The sequence below is a fragment of the Haliotis rufescens genome, unplaced genomic scaffold, assembly GCF_023055435.1.
Source record: "Haliotis rufescens isolate VD_foot unplaced genomic scaffold, xgHalRufe1.0.p SCAF_5, whole genome shotgun sequence".
Lineage (NCBI taxonomy): Eukaryota > Metazoa > Mollusca > Gastropoda > Lepetellida > Haliotidae > Haliotis > Haliotis rufescens.
Window position 1 is genome coordinate 26,237,999 of NW_025964223.1, and position 25,352 is coordinate 26,263,350.

Sequence of the window (25,352 nt, forward strand, 5' to 3'; positions counted from 1 at the left end):
TATCTGACATTTCAGAATTAGGTAGATATGGATAGGTAGTTTGATGATTAATTTATATTCCCTTTTCATTTGAAGCAACATTATTGGAATCTATTACACAAATAAGTGACAATGATAGTATGATACATCAAGTTGCTACTGATACATAAATATATAATATGTCTTGGTTCTCAAAGATGCTGAAGATAGAACACTTTTGTGGGCAAATTAAGTAAGCACATTTATCCGATCAAATGCACTGAAATCTTGAACATTCTGAACCATTAAATAATGTAAGATCTAGCAACAATGTCAAGTCATGTTATGCAGTGGGCAAAATCATTATATTCCTATTATCCAAACCATAAACAGACTTATCCCATTCTATTGTCTATGCATGATCTAGGTTTAGATACTTAATAAACCAACCTCAAGTTTGAGGATGTGAATGTTGGTTTCTGCCGCAGTTATCACTTGTCCCAGCAGCCAGCAAATATTAAATGACACACTAGGTTGTCATTGCATTTATGTGCATCAGTTGATGATTCTGAGATACAATAGGTCCTCATGGCCTCGAGGTTGTCCTAAGAGTAGACAGATATGGTGATCGGGTGGTCAGGCTCTATGACCTAGCTGCTTCTTGTCATTATATTCAGATGGCATAGATCATTTCCAATATTTTCAGTCACATGCTTGTCTGGTCCAGACTTGATTATTGACAGGTTGCTGTGATATAGCTGGAATATTGCTGATTTGGGCATCAACCATCATTCCCTCACTCACAAAAGCATTTGGTACTGGTGACCCACAGAGCTAACCTTGGTGTAACAGCTTCATCCAGTAACACCAATCAACAGTACCCAGGTTGTTTTAGTATGTACCAATACCACATAACACTGAGTTGTGCTCCTACTGTCAGTCACTGGTTTGCATGCTCCAAACCCTGTCACACTTTCAGGACAAAGGCATAAGCTGGATTCATTCTTACATCGTGCAATTCTCTCCTGTATTCATAACTGTGAAGAGGTAGAGGATAAGCTGCATGAAATACCATCACTTGAAGCCCTCCCTGACAAGCTGCAGCCTCCCCTAGACCACCTTATACTGATCAATAGTATCAAGACCTGGCTTCTGCAGTCACTTCAACTCAAACCACCAGCTTGTTTCAGACAAAACCAAACTGAGCAGTTCGGAAAGCTACATTATGCATGGAAATTTGTAGAAGACAACCCTAAAGACAAGATTTAAGTCTTGGCACACTGTAGCATACAAATAGTGAATCAACGCTGGTCTGTGAATTTCAGGAGTAGATTTAATGTTCACTTTCTATCCTTAAACAATGACAGGGAAATTCAAGAAGGATCTGGTAATACACAAGATAATTCCGAAGATGTGTTAATAAGCACTTAACGAGGAATAATTTGGGAACCTTGCCTGGAAATGTCAGTGTCTAAAGATTATGATGGATTGAGGTTAACAGACATACATCCGTGGCTATCAATTAGAAACTTGATTCTCCATGGCAGATGGCTTCAATGCACAATGAATTCTTGACTTTCAAAGATACAGAGACAAGTGTTTTCCAGTTTTGTGGTAAAGGTAAAAAAAAATAGTGTAAGAGAATAATATAATGAGGTCATTCCAATATCAGACTAAATCCATTACCGACTTTGTCTCACTGATTTTAAGAAAAAAAAACCCAAACATTTCTCAGTTTTGCAATTGAAAGTGATTTCGACATAAGGTGCACAGAAATTTGCACTAAGCACTCATGGATGGATTTCTTTTATAAGGGTGGATAATTCTAAAAGACTACCTATTAAAGACTAATGACTTCTGTTTCTGTCAAATACAGTAATAAATATATATATATCAGTGTTGAAATCAAGAGGGTACTGGGGTTCTTCAGATGTGCAGCCACAGCATCTGAATCTATGGACCCCAGAATCTTCAATTTTTAACACTTGAATTTCATGCATAACATGTTTTGTATGCCCAACACAGGTACTGAAGTTGGCTATTGAGTTCTACATAGCCAGGACACCAAGAATAGTGTTCACATATTGTAGATATGAGGTGATGCAACCTGTGTGACAGTGTCTTCTGCTTCCATGATACAATGGGATCTTGGGTAGAATATTTCTCCAGTACCCATTGCTGGTTTTTGTTTGTTTGTTGTTTAATGTCACACTCAGCAATATTCCAGCTATATGACCAGACAATCCAGTGATTGACATCATGAGCATTGATCTACGCAATTGCGATATAATGACATGCATCAACGAACTATCCCAAAAGTCACCTCTTACGACATGCATAGTAGCTCTTTCGGCAAGCATGGGTTGCTGAAGACCTATTCACTACCCAGATCTTCATGGGTCCCATTGTTGGTAATATGAGGCTCTTTGACTTGTCTGATTGTAGGTTATAGCACCCTGATGGCATTCAATGAATTTGTAATATTCCAGCTCTAGCATGGGGGTCCGTAAATAATGGAGTCTGGACAAGACCAACCGTATTGTTGAAAAGAGCAAACTTTCACACCATCAGGGCAAAGTAAGATCATCTAATCCATCATCTCTTAGGCCAGTAATGGAGAGCCTGGAACCTAGTCAAACGGGGTTCCTATAGGGGTCAGTTTAATGGGTGAGGAAAAGCCAAGGGGATGTAGATAATAGTCATTTACAACATTGGTGTAACACACAAGTAAAGGTATCACAGTGAATGAGTGAGTGAGGATGGTTTCACACTGCTTTTAGCTATATTCTTGCAATAGCACGACAAGGTACACAAGAAATGGGCTTTACACGATGTACCCATGTGGAGAATCGAACCTGGGTCTTCAGTGTGACAAGCTGTTTTAACCACCAGATTTCCCAACCTCCCCTGGTATTCACAGACATGGGTCATAATCATAGCAAACCTAGGATATTTTAAGGATTGACTGTGTATTTGTTTTGGTTCATTGAGGTATGAATCGAAAAACTGATGTGCAAACTGTATGAACCCGCATAGTTGAACCGAGGCGAGGGGAAAAAAACAGGCGAGCGAGTCTGCACGTTTGCTGTTTCATTCATTCTCGGCCTTCGGTTTCAAAGGGTTGTTTGGACAGTGAAAATGCATGAAAGTCGATAAATGTCCTGTGCATGACGATACACGTGAGCAGAAAGGGAATTCCCTCGACTGTAATACTGGGATTCCCCGACATTCCGAATTAATAAATGTAGTGGTCCTCGGTGGGCGTGGCTTAATATTTTACATTAATTGGGAAATGAATGCAATAACACGTGACCAATTCAGCTAATCAGAATACAGGAATTTCAATGAACACAACGAAAATTTAATTATAAAACTATGATCAGTGGATCCTGTCATGGCTTAGGGAGACCACTCTGCACAGAGACTCCTGACATCTTAGTCCACTGTGACACTTGTGCCCTCAACATCATTATTTTCCTCAAAAAGGACATTCTTATTTTCAATGATATGCTCACCTCACATAATCAATGTTTGAAATTAAGCATGAACGTTAATGGGATTCAGGTTTCTTTATCCTTACATACTGGTGGGTTTAGATTCATTGATATTAGTACTCTACAGGTTAACTTCAAAAGGCCAATGCACTGTTTTCTTCTTGCACCAACTTTAATACCAACAATAGGAAATTATCTGTCAAAAGGTTATGATTGATAATATTCAAACATGCAAGTGACGAGAAATATGTGAGTGGATTAATCTTCAGCTGAATCCTGGGCCTTGAATTCACCACCACAAAGTTAACAAACATGTCACATCACCACCTATGACATAATTTGTGACATATTTTCACAGTCCTGTTGTTGCATGGATGTAAATTGTTATGTTGTTAGATGGAATCAGCATTGATTTGAGAGACATGGGAACTTTCCAAAATACCTTAGCATTGAAAACCCTTTTTGCCATGGAATACTGCTTGTTTGTCATGACCAAACAACAGTTTTTGCACATGTTCTTATACATGCAAAAAAACATGAATGCATGTGAACATTTCTGGGTGCAAGTCAGACCTTAGGGTGCCGGAATTCATTTTTCAAGCAAATTTGCTACATCCTATCAGCTCAATGGATGCAAGAATTTGAAACCTGATGAGAATTGTCATAAAAAATGCCATGGGCGAAGAAGTTAATTTCATTCGTGACTACACTGTGAAGAGAAAATGAAGCTCAAATTGATCCGTCTCTCAGTCAAGAGATAAGACAGAGCCTGTCCTGACTTATTGGATCAGATTCTGACAGTTGTGAGAAGGCAGCATGACTGGGACCATCTAGATGGTCATTGTATATCCTGGTCAGGGTGTCCACTGATGCAAGCCTGTACCAGTCTCATAGTTCATATTTTGCAAAGGTGGTAAGACTATCTTGACACAAACCTACCATTTTGAAGTGATCAACACATTATGTGACAGAGTGACAGTTGTTTATGCCTCAGTCAGCAATATGCATGCCTTAGCTTCACAGTGACCTGCAAATAATCAACTCTGGACAAGGCAAACCTGTGTCTGAAACATGAGCAATGATCCATGTCATCAGGGTTTTGATACCGGTATTCGTAAGGTAAAACTGAGCATCTGTAAATCGTAATGTAATGCCTGATGATTTTGTCCGACAAACTGACATACTATCTAGTGTTTTTCTAGATAATTGTACATATCATAACATTACAACACAATGTTATGAATTCTCCTTCAGTTATGCAATCACACACTGAAGTCTCCTACTGTAAACCTTCCAAATTGATTACAAAAGTTTGACTAGGGAACGATGTGGTAGCTAGTAATCATTTAGTGTACATAATTACGAGTAATAAATCTTTTTACATTGAAATTGATCTGGAGCTCCGTAGGATACAGACACCAAAATGTTGTTTAATGCCATGGTCAACAATAAAACTACATTATGCAGGATTTATCTAGGGTTCCAAAATAAGTGCCCTTGGGAGGCAAATAGGGAAGAAATCATTAGTTTGTTCCAAATTGGAATTTCTAAAAAATTAAAGCTCAGAAGTATTTTGGCATTGCTTTCAATGTAATAATGTAAATCTAAGGGTGGAGATATTTTTCTGTTCAATGTTCATGGCATACAGAAACACATTACAAACACATAAACCTCACAAATACACTTCAGTTGTCTTGGGGAAAATTTACTCATAAAGTGAGTATTGTGATATTGTCCTTTCTTCACATCCAGATTTTAAACTTTGAATTACGTTTACAAAGATCTATCATGTATTCAACATGTGTAAACTCTGTCAGTGTTAATGATTTTCACCATGGTTTAGCAATAAGAAATTAATGACAACACCTAAATTGGGTGCATTTAGAAGCATAGTCATGATGGTCATAAAATTCAACATAACATAAGAATAGTCTGTCCATCACTCCATGATAAATGTCAGTATATATTTAACTGACAACTTCAACGTGTCCCAATGCAGGAAATGGTTACAAGCACCTCACACCCTGTCAATGTGCGTGGTGACATCAGTGATACACCATCCTACAGGGTTACGCCATTCCACATTGTCCCAGGATATTGTGAGAAGGTGAGTGAAGATGTTATATGAGGTGTGACAAGTGACTGCTTCCTGCTCTTGTCATGTGACAGTTCAGACTCTGCCTTGTGTAAGGTACAGTAATCTTGTGAGTATCAAGTAGCTCAACATGGGATACAGACAGACCTGTTCACAGACTGACATTCTTCAACACTACATTTCACAGATAGTCCATAATATTTGTTGCCAATATCATATTCATTAGGAACATATGAACCACTGAAGTCAGTTTGTAACCTATATCTTCTTAAACTGGATAAGCTCAATAGGGGTGGAAAGGAACTCTTTTGGTCACTGGACAGTCCTTATGATACAAATTGAAAACAATTTCAAATATTACAAATATCTCCTTGTCATTTTGATAATATCACGGATGGGATACTAAGAATAGATTGTAATGATTGCCTATATGTTAAAGTCAACGTGTAAAATGACTAAAATTTTCACTTCGGCAATTAACAAAATGACAAAATGACAAAATATTTAAATTTTATAATTATTTTTCCATATATTATATTATGATAACAAATTCCAAACATCTAAAGAGCTTTTAGTCACTCTGACAGAAACATAATTGTAAAACGAATACAATATTTTGGTGTTTTATAAATTGCCTAAGTGAAAATTTCAGCCACTTTACACATTGACTGTAACAAATATACATATGTGACCAGCAAATCTTTGAGAATACCTGTCCTGCCTCAAGGACTGATCAGGATGTCAGTTACCATCAATGGGGTATTTAAAGTGGCTACATCTAATCTGATGATGATTTCAGTCGATTGTTTTTTGGTTATGTATTTATCAGTAATGACACAAACACTTCCTTCCACAAGACTGAATATATCCACTGTCTTAGACTGACCTTCCTGGACAGAAATATAGTTTGGCCTGGGTTTTGAACCATTTCTATCTCCTACCTTTCATCTACACAAGTCACAGTTATGTCTGCTATACACAATCATGTATTGATTGGCCAAAGGAAAATAACCAAATTATCATGTAACCTTTTGTTCCAAAGCTGTTACAAAATGGTTTTAGTATCTGGCTTACGGTACATGTGAGATTCTCATTCCAGCCCACAACTCTACATCCCTCCTTGTTCATCCAAGTGTACTGCATTACATATGCTTCAGTTAATGTCTAAACCCAGACAAGATTATGGTCAAGCTAATTACGCAAAACAATTACATGGGAAATAAGATTACTAGAAACAACACACAAAATGTCTACAGAAGTAGGAATAAGACTCGCAAAACATTCCATATGTCAATTATGTACGTAGGACACACTACCATTTGCACATAGGGGCCGATCATTTGATATTCTGGGAAGGCCTGGGATTTTTCTTTCTTAGGATTTGTTCCTGAAAATGCTGGAAAATACTAATTTGTCCTCAGGTTTTACTGTTTGTAAATCTGGACATATTCTGAAAAATAATGCGTTGTGGTAAAAAATTATTTGGCACCTCCTTTTAGAGAAGTAAGATGAATCATATGAAACACTGACTGAAAAAAATATTCTGTTTTAAGCAAGAATCCAGGCTCCCCCATCCTGACACCTCGAATATTAAATAGTTGGTCCCTTGGTTGGTTGTTTCCCTATAACCAGCGTGGTAATCCTTCACGAGTATCATAACACTGTGAAACGAATAAATGAATAATTCAACCAAATTAAATGAAGTAATGATAATGTAAACTACACAGACACACAAATACGTGCAGAAAATATCTTCCAAATTTGATAAATATACCATTTTCAAAAAGAATAGATGCAGTTTCACATAAAAATATATTGATCACAAGACTGTTTGAGGAAGTAAGGAGATGAGTCTGACTTTGTGACATGATAGATTGAAGGCAGGTTGCTAGTATAGATTTCATGCTGTCTTCCAGAGCAAGCATTTATTCATGAAACATGGATGAAACCAGAGGGTTGAGAGGGGTATTATCCAATCAGAGAGAGAGCACCAGGAATAGCTGCATTACATAGGGCTGCTGGTTCATGTTATATTTCCAGGAGATTTAAGTAATAGGATAAGGTGGTAATTAAATCCATTAGAAATATACACTGTCACATTTATATTCTGCTGATAAAGGTATATTCTATTCATATTATAGGTTTTTTGATTAAATTTGAAAATTGCATTTTAAAGATAGAAACAATTGTCATGATCAGCCTGTGACATGAGCAACTAGTCTGAAGCCTGTGTCTAGTAAACTTTATTTCAGTCTAGTAACTTGAAACAAATAAAATAACAGCAACAAAAACCTTTTCCATAATCATTTAAAATTAACTTGAACATATTTTGTCAAAATGTGTTTGTTGTTACGTTGGCTATGGCGCTGGTCATGACAAGTCACCAGATATATCCAGCTTGTGAATGAAAATACTACAACAACCTACCTGAAATTAATTTATAAACATTTTCCATACCAATTTCTGAAGAAAATGTATGCATAATTATTTGCTCCTAAAACTGCGACTGTGAGGTGCACGACAATATATATTTATGCATCAAACTTTTCAAAGTTATCATATCGTCACATCTCATTGACAATTAACCATGACAAATGTTTATCTTGATATATATTTCCAGAATGGGTGCGTATAAAACACAAGAGTGTATTATACACAAATAAAAAGGTTTTGTGTACATTGATCAATCGGAAGGGGCGCTTATTGGGATTGTTCCCTTGCCAATATATTAGGAAATATCGCCATGGGCACTTATTAAAGTTGGGCACTTATTATGTCAAATACAGTATATATGCATGAATCACTATCAAATAACGATGGTACCATGCATGTTGAAATGTTGAATGTATCCTGCCCCATTAGAGGGATATAAATGGACACTAAAATCTGTAGACAAGTGGGGACTGATACACTTTAGAAATATATATCTCTGAGGTAATGCAAGTCACTAAATAGTCCTTCAATGAGGTTTTAATTCATGTTTAGGTAATACATTTCCAAATAGAGAAAAAAGTATGAACAAATTACATCCCAAAAGGCCTCCCTGTGCATGCAGTAAATTTTCCTTCGTCTAGTTAAAAATATCTATGCAAATATCAGCTATGGAAAATTAATTAGCTGCGTTGATGAATACAAGGTTTGTCTCAAGAGTCTTCTGGTCAGAGTGACGAGGAGAGATAATCCACTAAACTGCTCCTGCATACTCAAGTAATGAGTTAATGGCTTCTTGGCCATTTTAGGCAAGCCTGGTAACTTCCATTTGAATAATGGCACCACGCCATTCTGTGGCGTCAACATGTTTACAGCCGCAGAGTGCAAGCTGCATTGTGTTACATACTGGATGGTGGAAACATCTTTTGGAGACCAACACTCCATATTAAGTATAACAAGATGTACAAATTAAAATACATGTACATACAAATACATTTTTTAATGTAGCTTATTTATTCTTTATCAATGTGTACCCACAATCTAACAGCTTACGCTTTGAATGATGAACATATTACCATCAAGTCAAAATCGGAAATGGCAACTACGGGATGACATCAGTATTTCTACTCTTCTGTAATGTTAAATTTCATGTGAAAAGCAAAATTGGTGATCTTCATATCATTTGTAGTGATTGTTGCAAAAGTGTCAAGGTAGATGTCATATTTATGTAATGAGTGTCATAATATTATATGTTGTGTTTGTTGTTTTACTCAGCAGTTAACAACAGGCCTCAGGAGTTTGATGGAGTCAGTTAGTACACAGACATTTTCATGATTTTTTAAAAATCATTACCAAATTTTGAAACATATTTTAGGTGACAATCAGTGAAAGTCCTGAAAATGAAGCCATCAGAAACACAGTACCTGCCATATCACAGTGGCCTGTGGAACATAAAATCTTGGTCCGACAAACCAGTAGTTGATATTGTGAGCAAAGTTCCCACTTCCGGGGTACAATGACACATTATCAACCAAGTCACCAAGTCTGACAACCTGATCTTATGTAGTTACCCTTTATGAATGAATGTCTGGTTTTACGCTGCTTTTAGCAATATTCCAGCGATATCAGGGCTTCACAATTTGTACCCTTGGGGATATCGAACCCAGGTCTTCAGTGTGATGAGCCAACGCTTTAACCACTTGGCTACTCCACTGCCCCTCACCCTTTATGACAAACAACAGAGTGCTGGGGAACTATTCTTAGCATTGGGGAGATCATACATGAATTCAGACATGAACTTAATAACATCTGTCAGATACACACAGTTGTCACATAGATAATATCTTTATAATACATACCTAATAATCAGATGTCAAGAAGTTTCATCATTATAGATTGAAATGTATGAAGACGCGCACAGTGTCCACGTAAACATGGAATCCACAGTGATCGACTGACATCACTAAACATTACAATACGCCAACAATGCCATTCAGCACAAGAAATCATAATACTGTTTTGTTTATGTGAATTTTTATTAACCTGCTCAATCTCTTATAACAAAAATGTCTCTTAACTGTGTATACGTAGTAACAAGAAATAAGTGAATGTTTACTGCTCTACTAACAGAAGAAGATACTGATGTTACATACAGTATGACATGACGTTCAAGATTCCCTCAATTATTAATTTTGATACAAATGTCCATTTTTGTATCCTGCTGATGAATTTGACAGTCAAAAAATCATGTTCAGGATTCTTTAATATGAAACAGAAAGGTAATTAAACAGTCTGTTATCACACACGCCTACTTCAATACTGTCTTGTACTCACTCAGAAGTGTAACATTTTACTTGACAATATATTACTGATGTTCCAACAGTTTTAAACCTCATAAATATGTAAACACATGCTTTTATAAATAAACCTTAGGGGCAAAAATTTACTCAACCATTAATACATTGTAATTGGCCATTAAAATAGTGAAATTTTTACAATGGATAGAATAAATTTGTATGAAAGTATACAGTTCTTTTAGTTATCTCAATATAATAAAGATCCAAACAAGTTAACTGACATCATTTTCATCTCAAATTGGCAGCAGAGGGAGATTATGAAATAAGGTAAAATATCAGAGTACGCAAACGGGTAAGTTAATGTATATGCCAAATACTTGCTGAGGAACACAATTTCACTAAGATACATGCATAATTGTCTGAGAAGTTTGTTTGTTGTTTAACGCCGCACTCAGCAATATTCCAGCTATATGACGACAGTCTGTAAAATAATCGAGTCTGGACCAGACAATCCAGTGATTAACATCAGGAGCATCGATCAACGCAATTGGGATCGATGACATGCATCAACCTGATCCCGTTAGTCGCCTCTTACGAGAAGCATAATCGCCTTTTACGGCAAGCATGGGTTGCTGAAGACCTATTCTACAATTAAATAGTATTTTAATTAAATAAGCACTGTTGCAGTTATCAGTAAAAAATATGCATCAGTTCTGTATCAGTTTTAATACAATGGACACAGACAACGGCCAGCCGACATTGATATCTGATTGACCTAGCTGACCTCACCTGAGCAAATACATTAAATAATTCTGACATAAACTCTTGTAAATTCCTTAACCTTAATTTTATATCAGAATTTAATAAATGTAATCTGAATTCATATCAGAAAATATTCATAGCTACCTAACTCCCTGAGAATACAGTAAACAGGCTATGCAAAATAATGCTGTGAAATTGGCATGGCTGGAAAGCATTTATCACACAAGCACAATGCTATAGCAATCCTACTTTTTACAATTGCAATAGATAATGTCCCCCTGATAGTTCCCCATGATGAAATAATCATGGAGCCTGGGGTTTCATTACCACAAAGAATACAGCAACAACAGAATGGTCAAACAGACGTTAAATCATCATTAAAAGCTGTGCCACACTGACCATAAAAGAGACCACATTTCAGTTAAGATGGAACCTATCACATTAATGGTGTGGTAGCAGACATATATAAATGTGCCCATGGTTTGACCAGCATATAGATTGCAGCATTTACCTTCCTCCCCTAATGTGTGTTGCCGTCAAATAAGGAGGGAATAATACTGATGGCAGGAACATTACTGGTGTTCCCCTGCCCTGGAACCTTTCCCTAACTGTAATGATATTGAGCAAAATCTCAATAATCAAGTTTCTTTGCTCTAAAAGGATCCTGAAAATACATGCTGTAAACGCCAGTTGATTGCTTGACAGCTGTGATGGTAAACATATACGGTTTAAAAAGTACCACTTTTGTACAGTTTACTGAATTTCTATTCCAACATGACAGTATGGGAAAGATGGCTCATGTATCTTATGTGCATGATATATCATGAATCACAAATGTAAAACATTTTGTAAAAAAAACATGAAAATAAAAATAAATTCCAAGTCTATGCAGCAAATATCATGTCCTTTCTGAGATGTTTTCAAAGCAATTTCATACATGATAAGAAATTGCAAATTGCAAATAAAGTTTCATTTATCATGATGTCAACAACTTTTTTTCTTGTTAAAACTTGGAACCAAATTGTAAGGTACTTTAAGTTTGAACATTTCTGCAGCCATTTCATACATGAAGATACTAACAGATGAGTCTAAATGGTTTTATGCCAAAGTCTCCATATTACAGCTGTATCAGCCAGTGAGTATTCAAGTCTTGACCAGACACGAGAGCGGCTGACATGATGGTGAATGATGCATGCCTCGTATGCACGATGACATCATCCAGGTCTTGCAATGTAACCACCCAGCAGACATTGGGTACTGAAAGAAGCTAATGTGAATGAGAATTAAAGGATGTTTCCCGAGAGAGGGAAGTATGGACAGTTTTTAGTATGACAATATTAAAAATTATGGTGAACAAATTATTGTAAAAAGGTAAATGGACAAAAAAATGAAAACAGGTGACATCGCCTGCTTCTTGTAGGCAGAAAACGTTCATCAAAAAGAACTCAGATAACCATCTTACTTAAGAAGACCCAAAAATATTGAGGCATTGGAGAAAATCGATAAAGGATTTTGACCTAGTTTGAAGTCTCTCTGCAGTGGAAACACTACCTAAAGTAATAACAAGGGATGAAAATGATGAAAACTGTTTCAGCCGTGTGTTTTGAGCAGATAATCCATAGTCAGAACTCACCATGCACTATGCTTGGAGGGATGTAAAGTCCTTTTGGATGCACAAGTTCCCATGTCTACATCTTGCAATACAAGGAATGAGGGATGGCTGAAGCAGCACTAGGTAGGCGGTGGTATCAACATCTTTGAATGTTGTCAAGCTGTCTATATCTGTGTGGGCTCTCGGGATGCCCCTCGTGTAATAATGGCATTGATTGATCAATAAATTGGCTGGACTCAATGCCATGGGTGTTCCAATAGTCTATTAGGAAACCAATGCTCAGTTCCTGTTATGCATGTCTGACTAAATAACATAAAACTATTGCTTCCCTCATTTGAAAAATGTGCCATATCTAAAAAGTTGTGGAGAGGTTGAACCCTTCTCGCGAGTTATTGATTTCTGCAACTGATTCTGAAGTCTCGGTGATTTCAATTTCCTCGTATTGATCACATCTAGGTCAGCGGTTGTTGCTCTCTACACATGCTACTTTCATCTGGCTGTGGGAAGTTAAATTTGACGGAAACAGTTACGCATGGCATGTTCCATTTTTCACCTCAATGCAATCACAGCAGTCATATTTGTAGCAGTTTTCACATTTTTCTGTTCTTTCTTTTTGCACTTTTGCAATGAAAAACATTCAAATATATACTCAAGAAGAATCTATTCACACACAAAAATGTAAAAATTGGTGTGATAATTTATTTATTAACAAATAAACATCTGCAAATAAAAGAATTATGGGAATTGGAATTTTCTGATCACACTGATCAAAGGAGTCATATTATTTTCAAATAGATCAATATCAAGTTACATAACTGATTAATTGCTCATGTCATCCAGCCAGACAAGTTAGTCAGAACACCGTTAAAAAAGATTATTTTGATCTGTGTTGATATTAAAGATGCATAATTTTGTCAATATATATGATTTTGTTATGTCTGAGCACAGAATTTGTAAAGTACAGAGACTATTTAGGAAGGGGAGTCCATAACCCAATTTGTTTTCCATAACAATGTCTGCCTCGAGAGAAAGACTGTGGTCAGCCTGCCTGCAGTATGGAGTGTTCCATGCATAAGTTAAGGATGCCAAAATTGACAACTGATTACAGCTAATCCAACCAGCTTTTCTGTTAGCATAAGAACCAGGAAATTACATAGACACAGGGTCATCTAATTGCTCTCCTTTGTAGCTTTGATGGGTCAGGAGGTGTCATCCAGTTTTATTCGGCCACTCAGTCTAAAACAATATATAAAAAAACAGAACCAAAATAATACTCGTACATATACCTATACCCTCCATGAGTGTATTATTGAAAACCAAAACAATGTATTGCATCACTTACTCGTCTTTCTATTCTCACTAGATTTTTCAAAGCAGTCAATGCTTGATATAACAGGACCTTAAAATCCTTCTATTCATTTAGTATTCATTTATCTATTAATTCTCACTGCTTCAAGGTTAAAACTGACTTAGCAACTTTAGTGACCAGTCTATAGCTTGGGTCTAATGAAATTTAATTTGAAGTAAGATTAGTGAACATAAATCTATATACACATACAAAATCTAATGATAATAATATTCTCCAGGACATGGTCAAGCAAGTAGATTCAAAATATATTTGGCAAATCATTGTCATACCAGATGGTTTGCTGTACTACCCATACTTATCTAGAATCAACTGTACATTTACAATTTAAATACCGAATGTCTATAAAAATCAAGCATGAAGGAAACATGAATAATCCATGACACATACCTTCAACAGAAAAAACAGGTTTTCTATCATGCTTGACTTGTTACCTGTGTGGGTATACATTTATGTATAGGTGATGTGCCTAGTTGCTCTGTTGGTGGATTAAAGGTTGTATTCCCCTCACTCTTGTTTGGGTTATATTTAACATAAAAATCAAGCATAAATAAAACATGAATAATAAGGATACAACATACCTTCAAACAGAAATAACAATCAAGTTGATTTAGCTGAGTCCAGTTAACTAGCAGTTCGACAAGGACATTTCCTTTGACCCCTTTACATGGCAGATGCAAAATGTATTGTCGTTTTAAATATTTAGTCAAGATAATTCTTAAATGCGAATTCCTGCCAACAACATGAATATGCATTTCAATTTCAGTGAGGTTATTGAAGCAACGGCACAGAATTATTCCTGCAATTCATTGTGTTCCTGTAGCTTTTCAAAGTGTGATTATCACTGACAGTACCAGAGAGTTCAGGATCCAGTTCAAAGGGTTCTATTCCTCAGGTATCTAGCGTTCTGTTTGCACAGTGTGTAATAGAGAATGGTTATGGATGCTGCTCATTATTTCCTCAAGGAAAACATTAAATAAAGCCATGTATTACAGGAGAATGATTGTTTCCTTGTTTGTGGTTAACTAGCTGCCAATTATGAAATATGGACTGATAGATTTTGCACAGACAAAGTGGTCCGTGTGATCCTGATAAAATACTGTGTAACGCGCCTTGGAGGTTATAAATTGCACAGCAGGGATATAAATCTCTTATACCCCGCCACGAGCACTACAGGCTGCACATGCTTTTCTGACAGACAGAAGAAATCCTTTATATCCTGCTTCAAAGCAAAAAGCCTCACACTCTTTCCGAGCCAATTAACGTCACGTGACAAAGCACAAGCTAATCTCAGCTGTTTTCTATCAATTTGGAATTTATTTGAATCATTTTACACTGTCATACTAAAACATGTCGGTAAGATCAATTTGTTGTAGCAGGATCACTCAGGGTACATGGGGTTTTATGCGTCACTCGTTAGGTTTTATACCACTCGCCTCTACCTAACGCAGGATGCATAAAACCCCATGTACCCCAAGTGATCCTGCTACAAGTTATAGTATTCATATTTTAAATACTGATGTTTGGATATGCCCCATCATACATTTCTGCTGTTAATCATTTTCTGATGGATGCTCAGTCTACATCATTGAAGGTCAGACAAGCAAATTACGTCATCTCAAGGTAAAACAACTCTAAGTAACATAAGCAGAAAGTTATGTCATGGAACCTTTTGATAACACATGCCATGATGATTCCTGGTATGTGTTGACTGAACCCATCAACTAAACCCATCGAGAAGTTTCAAGTTCTTTGGTGTCTAAGTCATTATTATCATGTTTTCAGCCAAAAAAGTGTTGTACCACGTTGTGAAAATTCCCCAAAATACACCTTGGCATCATAAAAGCTGAAATGATATTTGAACTTGCTTCCTGATTGGGATCGACAAAGACTTGCTTTCCGATCAACATCTTTTTTCTCAATGGTATGCTTGCTTGACTCTAAGACCAGTTTTCTGATTCAAAATGTGAGGTGAGAATTTAATTAAACATGTTGGCAGAGATGGTTCCTGCCAGTATTTTATGCAAAAACAAGAACTGCTGAAACTTCTTGTTGAACCACCACTGACGACACACAATCTTCCTCTGCCAAGAAGTGGAGCTGTGTATAAAGTCCTCTCCTGTCAATATCCCATGACAAGTGCTCTGATTGAGACAGATAGCAGGAAATAGGCCGGTATAGTGCATGTTCAAAGAAACAGAAGCAGTATCATGTCCATTTAATAGGGGCTGACCTTTGTATCTAGACATGGCAATGTATGTCTTCAGAGATGTGAGTACGTAATGATGTCAGGATACTGGGATGCCATGGCGCAGAGAGGAAGCATAGAAACACCTAGTGGCTAAATTTACAAGCAACAAACAGAAAGATCTGCTTCATAGCAATGAGATATAGAAGAGATTGATTGTGTTTTCTGAAATTGGCTGCAAAGTCTTCAGTAGATGTATCCTAGCTGAGTGAGTGAGTGAGTGAGTGAGTGAGTGAGTGAGTGAGTGAGTGAGTGAGTGATATTATAAGAGTAAGTGCCCTCCTAGATTATAAACACTATCTTTGAAAACGTCAAAGATCCAAAGATCCACCCCGCATGAGGAAGTGGAGATTCTTCGAGTTTAAAAATACACATAAGCGACTTGCATCAAACAATTCCAATATACCATTATCAGCTCTTAAAAGTACTACATCTTCGTTTTTGGGGACTAGGGGATAACGAAGTATCATAACTAAGATAATTGACTTTCAAAACGTGAATCCAGAATGAAAAATACATAATAAATTTGTTGAATTCTCAACAGGAAAACCTTTTTTTCTTTAAACATTGAAGAATTTGAACAAAGTGGCTTTAATTTTACTTCCAAACATACAGCAGCTTTGCCATGCATGAAGGATATAAGCCCTTACCCATACCAATCTGCCTCAAGTTTGAAGTGAAAAGGTCCTTTGCATTTGAGCAAATGGAAATTTCTTTATGTGTTGGGCCATTTTGTTTTCCCACAAGTTATCATAAGTTTGGTGAATGCTGAAGAAATATGTCCCTGCTAATGGACCACAATACACTGTAAAGGGGTGAACCTCGAGCTATTTAGCATAAATGTAAACTAGATAAGAGAGGAAAGATTAAGGAAACCACACCTGCAGAGGCTACATTTATGACTACAGTTGGATGCTTCAAGGATGACAGCACTGAAATCAATCACTACCTGAGTGAGTCTAGATGTAGTATTGATTTCAGCATCCATCAATGTATGTCCCCACTTGGGTGCCATGACTGCCATCCAATCCTCTTTCCAGCTTTCCTGTACAATCCACAAGTAACGGCAAAGTTTTCATGCCTAGGAATCAACAATTATGACACAATACTTTATCCCTCAATTTCAAATGACTGGCAGATACCAATAAGGCACCAAGAATAGAAACCATACAAGAAATATATTAAATAAATGAAAAAAACAAGCGACTTACTTTTTCAGCAGGGTCATCTGTGCCTCCAGGTCTGCTTCCTGTTGCTGAAGTTGCTGTGTCAGCTCTTCCTTGTCTTTTAATTGTCTTTTAGTCTCATTTACCACGCTCCTCAGGGACTGAACCTAATCAGGTATAGAAGAAAGTCTGTCTTGACAGCAGCAGGCATGGGCAGAGCGGTTGTTCCTCACACACTTTGGAGAATACCAATGCTCTTGAACGGATGTAAAACATCATTTTCTCATAACAAAGGGTATGTTTTGACTGTAAATTCCATCTTCATTACTTAAAAATGCTCCACACATTTTGTTTTTGTTCTACAAGGAAACAGTTGACAGGAGGTATGCTGCAGAGGAAGTCAATATTTGGTTCCTGAAACTTAATTAACTTATTCACACTTAGCTCTTTAAAAATGCTGACCTTAAATCCTCAAATTCTCTTAAAAGTTCTCCATGTTGTAATAACCTTTCATTATCTATGTTTTACAGAAGTGAATGATTTATCTTCCTCTGAATGCATATATGCACTTTCACAATACAATTAATCTGTGGCATACCATTATGCCACTAAAATACACATGATTGTGAAGCTTTGGTGACAAGTCCATATGTATTGCTAGTGGCTTGTGATATTACACAGCAAAACAGCCTTATGACAAAATGAAAAAATGTTGACTCTTTTGGTAAACTATTACAGAAGATTCAATTTTTAATTCCATCTAGGCTAAATAAGGCTTAAACGACATCAATACGAAGTCCTTTCACATAAAAACTTGCAGGAATCTCACAAAATTAGTAAAATGAAAACACTATTTTTTCTATCATGAAGTTTTTCTACAATATGTCAACAAAGTTATTATACATAGCAACTTTTCAAAATACTTATTGTTTAATATCGGTGTTGGACATTGTAAGGTAAGAACTACTACCAATGACATACATTTGATAAATGTTCCGGCACAAAGTAGATGTAGGTGACACAGAACTAGAGAGCTTCATCTGATGAATTAAATGCCACTGCTGCAGACTGAAAGAAACTCTTTCATGTTTCAATTGCAAGCGGTAACAGAAATGACCTGTTCATCAGATGGAGTCAATAAGGTTTCTTTCAGATGAAATTCCTTCCAGCATCTAATCTGAATGACAATTGTGATCAATAAGGCAATAATGATAGATCATTTTTTTAACACCACACCATTTTGGACAGAAACTATTAGTATGTCCATTTATGTCTGAAGTATATCCTAAATTAATAGTGTAAAATAGTTTGGTCATAACAAAATCGTTCATTATCAAACAAGGAAACAGGTTATAAGCATTACTTTAACATGTCTTTGAGATAGAGAAGAACAGGAAACGCTAGTTTGCTAGTGAGGTGAAATAGGGTTTAATATCACACTCAAGACTGTTTTACTGCAAGAACCATCTTTTAATGTCTTTTGGTAACCTGGCCAGGGACATGAACCGCCGACATTCCATTCTCCTGTCAGATGCTCTGTCCACTACACCACAGAGATGGTTAGTTTGCTTGTGGGTAAAGGTCCACAATATAGTCTTGCTATAATAGAGACTTTTTGTATTCTACATTGTAAAAGATAATGTTTGGAAGAGTGAATGCTATTCACTCCGAATGAAAAGAATGCCTTTAATGTTTTCAATTTTCTAAATTGTACAATGGCCCAAAGAAGTCTTAAAAAACGGTTTCAGGATACTGCTTTCAGGATTAGTTCAAAGAATCATCTGTGGGCAGAAAATTGGATTGAAATAAATCTTTGTCTTTTTTTAGCAAAGACCATTAATAAGATTGTGCATGCTAGGGTCAAACCATATTGATTCTGTGGTTTGGGAGAAGACTGAATCTTTTTCATGAAGACTGATATGTTTGAATGATGAATAATTCAAACATCAATATCGCATGGAGGGCACATATTTCAACCAAACATCCCTCTTACAGTGTGGGTACAAGCTGATGATCAAAGTAACCTTCTGCTCAAATGTGCAATGTAACATTTCAGGATGATTTTTTAACAATAAAAACATTTACCATAAAAAAAATCAATACGATTAACGGCTTCATCTATATTTTTTACCATATCAAGACTCAAAGTTATACAGTAAAAGAAATAAAAGAAGAAATATCTGATTATGATGCTGGATAGATCTGGACAGAGCCTAGTGATATCTTCATGGATCATACTATTTCAAAGAATAATGGTAATGATTGATGTCATTTTGACAATAGATAGCATTTTCTGATTGAATAGTTTCCCTAGACCAAAGATCATGTGGAGGTGTTCATGAGTGATTGTGGAGATACATGCAATGTGATATAAAAATAAATGAATGACCGACCCACCCACTGACCGAACAAATGAATGATGAAATCTGAATTGATACCCAACATGCCCAATGCCAACTGACTGCCCTATTATTCTATATGCTTCAACAACTCAACTTGTTTACAAAACCATGTTTTACTTTGCTTTCTGGACCCAACATTACAAAGACATTCCAAAGTTCTCTTGTAATTGGTGTTATATTAACAAGAAATGATAGGATCTTAACATGTCCAATGTGACTTGACTAAATCTATTGAAAGTAGTTTACATCCTTCCTAATTGAAACAAGGTGACAGGCACATAACAGTGACATGATTTAAAAACATGAACATTTGAACATGAATCCTAAAGGATCATATCATATAATAACTTTACACAGCAGACTTCCATTATTTCCAGAATAATTACAGCAAAATACCTGCTATATATGGCGCCATATCTCATCCATACTTTTCATATTTACAGCTAGAGATCGGAATTTCTAAAACTTTCAAGACTGATTATTTATTGTAAAATCAACTGAAAATCAAATGCTTCATTGAATAATAGTTGGTTAATTACTATACAGCATTCAGGAATACATGTTATGTTACATTTTCTATGTGGCGATGACCAGGCAAACCTATGGTTGATGTCATGAGCAGTGATATGCCTTTTGGTTTTGCGGTACAAGATACACAATCAGGCAAGTCATAATAGTAACCACATTTAGTCAACTCTTACAACAAGCATGGGAAAATGGTGACCTATTCTGCCCTAGAATCCTCACAGGGAGTTATTATACTGAAGATGTGTCACATAAGAAAATAAAGAAAATGGATTGGAATGTTCTATATGCCATTTATCTCCAGCAAAGTCACTGGCTCACAGACATATAGGCTTAGTTCTTTTACTAGATCATTTGGCTTCCAGGTTTTTATTCAGTGGTCCAAGTAAAAATGAGATTTAGAAAACAATGATGCATATAAAGAAACATATGTAAACATTGTCAGTTGGGTTAAATAAAGACAAGAAAAAACAACTATGTCCAAGAGTTACTTACAATTCCTTATTGACCTAAATGAAGTCTATTTATTGCAGTATTTATCTTCAAACTCTGTTGGAAGACTCTTCTCACATTATTATTTTCCTCATTTAAGATATTTTAATTGGTGGATCTGCAAACCATGTAATACAAGATAACCTGCAACATGAGCCTTGTGCTCCCCTTGCCCCTGCACCCACCCAAATGCATCTACTCACCTCACGCTGATGCTGTTTTTTTAGAGCCCTCTCCTCCAACAAAACATCTCGCAGCACAGTCAGCCTGTTGTCCAGCGTGCTGTCCACGGTCATCTCCCAGTTGGATACACTCTCCACTGCCTCGTCATGGAGCCGTATTAGACGCTCATTTTCACCTTTACAAAAAAAGTGACCTATTAGTGAAGTGAATAGTGTTTTAAGTCACAGACACAAATAGAAAAGTGATATGATGCCTGCAGCATCATTAGTGTGAGAAAAGTGTGACCAGTAGTCGGGGTAAGAATACGCCCTACATCAGGGTTACTGACACAGAGCCTGGTCATTGTGGCCATCCAATCTTCAATGTTGGTTACCATAGACATTCACACTAGACAGATGGGTCTTAAGTTTCTGTTTTAAGGAAAATTATATAAAAAGCAGATTATTTTATCTTTTCCATAGCAACTTAATAAAGACTAAGGACGAAATACTATGTTTGAAATTAGTGGCATAAAGTGGCATAAACCTATACTCACTCTTCAGTCATATGATTCTATACTACTTCCCAAGTCAACTTAGCAGTAGCATTTTTCTCATGTAAAGTAAGATCTGCATATCTAATGTTTGATATAAAAAATCAGGATGACACCTTTTTGTTTCTGCAGAACATGACATTGTATTGTGAATGTTTTCAAATATGCCAAATTACCTTTTAGCTTCTGTAAAACGAGTATCAACCTTTGGTACCTGAAACAACAGCATAATGAAACCTATTAAAGCATAAAACATACACAAGTAAACAATATAGCCTTCCAATTTCCAATAATGTACAGTGCAATACATTCCTTGACACTTCTTCTCTTAAACATATTCCAAACTTTAGCTCAAATTGCAAAATTTCCTGATGGAGGCTTTTATTTAAATCATGGCTGAAAATTTGATCCTCAAGCTATACAAATTTCCTGACACTGCAAAATTATTCAAAATTCCCCGAGTGCAACAACCTATACATATTATATTTTACTATTCATTATATATGTATCTTATTATTATTATTAATGATACTCTGAGTCTCTTTAAAAAATGACAAAGCAATAACTAGACCTTTACTGTTGTGAATGTGCATATGCACATGCTAACCACAACCACATTTTCAAATCCATATATCACCTCCCATCGCTTCATCAGGAAAACTGGTGCACATGAAAACAGCTTCATCAATGTTTTTCATTGCTTGTTTGAAATAAAAGACACATATTTTTTTTAAATGACCATAATATCCTGCATGTGGACTTCCAGTTAGTGCATTTTCTGCCTCACATGTAAACCTTTGAGCAATGGAGCATATTGAATCACATTTTGCCACACGTTTTCCCAGAGGCCTCATATAAACATGATGAGAAGGTTCAATGCAGAACATCATGTTAACCTATGACTTCTAAAAGAATTGTAACAAACTGAGCTTCCCACTTCCTACTTTCCACAGGCCATAAAATGAAAATAAATTCAACAGAATTTTCTCAGTCAGATCTGACTGTTCCCGCTGATACCAAACTGAAAATGCACTTCATTAATTCTTCATAACTTCATCATTAAAACAAGCAAACTAGAAATAGCTTAATGCCATATAATTAGGAAGCTGGCTGCAAACTCTAGAACTATCTTTTATGGATATTGTATCTGTTTTAACTTTAATTACAGACATAGCAAACTAGGTTTTTAGCAATAATACGCCAACTGATGTTTCTGCATATATTTTTTGGGGGCCAATTTGCATTCTGTAATTGTTTAGTTGCTGGAGCAGCATTAATATAATCATGTGGAGCTTGTTTACCCATCCAGGTTTTTCTGAAAATTAGCATGTTGAAAACATATACAGTATTGTTTTTGCTTCTATGCTGATGTCTGTGTATTACAATGCATCATATACCTTCTCTCTGAATGGAGATTTTCTTCATTTGATATTCCATTGGAGGAAATCGCTTCCTCCTCACCATCACTGTCAGTAAAGAGCCGTCTAGAGTAGCTTCCCCTGTCTGGGTTTGCATCCACCGCACTGATCACTTCATCGATTTGCTGTGTAAATGAATCCTGCTGTTCCTTGAATTTCTTAACCTGGAGTCAATTTTTGAATTACTGAATAACATAATTCATCATTATGATATAAAACTATGAATGGCAGTCTCATATGATCTGGAGTAGAGAACATGCTCAATCATTTTGATAGACATCTTCATCGTGATTCACAATTCCCACAGGATTGGTCTTAACTGGTATTCCTTGATCTGTTACACACTCAATAAGTAAACATGTATCAGGTTCAGAATTTATATACGAACATTACAACCTTTTGGATTATTTGATCACATATGCTATAGCATTGCATGGCTGTCAAAATCTACTGTTTACTTCTCTCACACATGCTTCCAACTTCCCTAGGCAAGAAAATTAACTGACTGTAAAATTCCAGTTTCCACCCTTGCCGAATTAGCCGGAATTTCTTGGTTCAATCGTAGCACCACCAGTGGCTATTACGAGTTATGTCCCTCCTATTAACCAATCAAACAAAATGACGGTGCCCAGTGAGGAAGACAATCAAGATCTATATTGTAATAAAACAGGTCTCACTTCGTGAAGTGCATCAAATGACATGAGCATCTTGATTAAAAACATGAAAAGATTTGTAAAATATCTGTTGACACTAAGTTGACGGTATACATTCTTTTCTTATCTTGCAATCGCCAAAAAGCTGCATGGAAGTTTACAAACCGGATGTTTGATTTCGTTATGCGAGTTAGATTTGACTGTGCATAGACTCATTTGTCCAGCCAAAATATAACTCCATAATTCCAGCCTAGTTTGGCAGGCGGTAACTGGACTTTTATAGTCAGTTAACTCCCTTGCCTCGGGAAGATGACATGATTAATATTGTTATGTGAAATCACCAGATTAAGGAGCTAAAAACTAAAATATATCAGACAAGTGTTCAAGACCACTACTCACTCATAACATACTAAACTGCACATAGATAAGTTCTTTAAGTGGCAGGACTGCATATACCTGTAGGTACATGAACAAATGCCCATGTGCCATGCTTTATCACTAGATTTAATCATTAAAAGGTGAATCAACATTTAAGGGTAGAAACAGAGTCAACAACAAAATACAGAATGGATGCAAAAGGGGGATGCAACCCCTGAGACCATTTGGGCCATCTGGCCCCTCATTCTCGAAGGAAAGTTCAGTACATAAAAAAAGACATTTATTACTTTATTTAATCTTGTGAGCATGGGTTTGGTGCTGACAGAGCAAAGATCATTTTCAGGAGTTCTAACCAGTGACCAGTGGATCTTGGCACCACTGAGGAACGGAATTCTGCACAGTGAGATGCATCGTCTTAGAACTCAGGTTCCTTCAGTTGTTTTTCAACCACTTGAGCTAACATGACATTCACATTGACTGTGGTTTGGAACTTCAGCAATACAGATTAAAACAAAATTCTCATTGATTTCCCCACCTGTACTATACATCAATCATTCCTTTACGTTGAGGGAACAAGAGAATATCATTAGCTGGGAAATTACCAGGTATAAAGCTTAAATCTCATAGAATCATGTCTGAACATTTTTTCAGTGATACAAAGACTTACCAATTTTATACCATCCAGTGTTTTGATCTTGTCATTATCTCCATTTGAAGGCATGAAGGAAGCAACCTCAAGGTCTATGAGATCTTCTGTTGTCCAGGAGTCGCCCCCGGAGGAGAAGGACTGGGCCAGGATGCTCTCCTGAAGCTCCTTGTCACTAAGTGGGGAGGGCAGGTGCAGAGAGTCTTCAAGCTGAAGATAGACCAAGCGCAGCTACTGGCTCTCTACCTCAACCCACACAACTAATATTCAAGCAAGATACAAGTGATTAAAAATAAAAGTGAATGTGTGAGTGTTATCTAACAGCACAGTCAGCAGTACAAACAAAAAAGGTGTTTGATTTACATGCAAAACCGGAAACAGACTTCATCAACCTTTACTGATTGACCCCAAACTTTCCCACCAGAAACATGTATCCTGAACCAGTTGGAGTTCATCCAGTAAGTTGAAAGTTAACCTCACCAATATCTACCAATATTCATCCGGAGTTCTGCTGAAGCCTCTCAGGATTCCCGCAATAATTTTTTTGTTTTAGCTAGGTTTATTTTAAATAATTATGGGGGCCACTGACTGTCTCCAAAAATATTTTACATCTCGCACAGCTGTTTCAATTATTGAACGCAAACTTTCACTTTTTCGCGTCTCATTTTGTTATCTGCGCCTTTCATTGTCTGAAA

The 25,352-nt window shown here is 36.4% G+C and overlaps 1 protein-coding gene across 6 annotated transcripts in view; it reads right to left on the reverse strand.

Moving 5' to 3' along the window:
• LOC124110784 (inositol 1,4,5-triphosphate receptor associated 2-like) overlaps positions 1–25,352 on the reverse strand; it is a 177,356-nt gene that overhangs the window by 121,343 nt on the left and 30,661 nt on the right. For all 6 annotated transcript variants that reach the window (XM_048384574.1, XM_046470217.2, XM_048384575.1 and 3 more), the window contains exons 13-17: positions 24,679–24,867; positions 22,960–23,144; positions 21,739–21,776; positions 21,051–21,205; positions 17,474–17,595 (exon numbers count right to left, since the gene is read on the reverse strand). In XM_048384574.1, the coding sequence (XP_048240531.1) occupies positions 17,474–17,595; positions 21,051–21,205; positions 21,739–21,776; positions 22,960–23,144; positions 24,679–24,867 (689 nt within the window). The remainder of the gene's footprint in view (positions 1–17,473; positions 17,596–21,050; positions 21,206–21,738; positions 21,777–22,959; positions 23,145–24,678; positions 24,868–25,352) is intronic.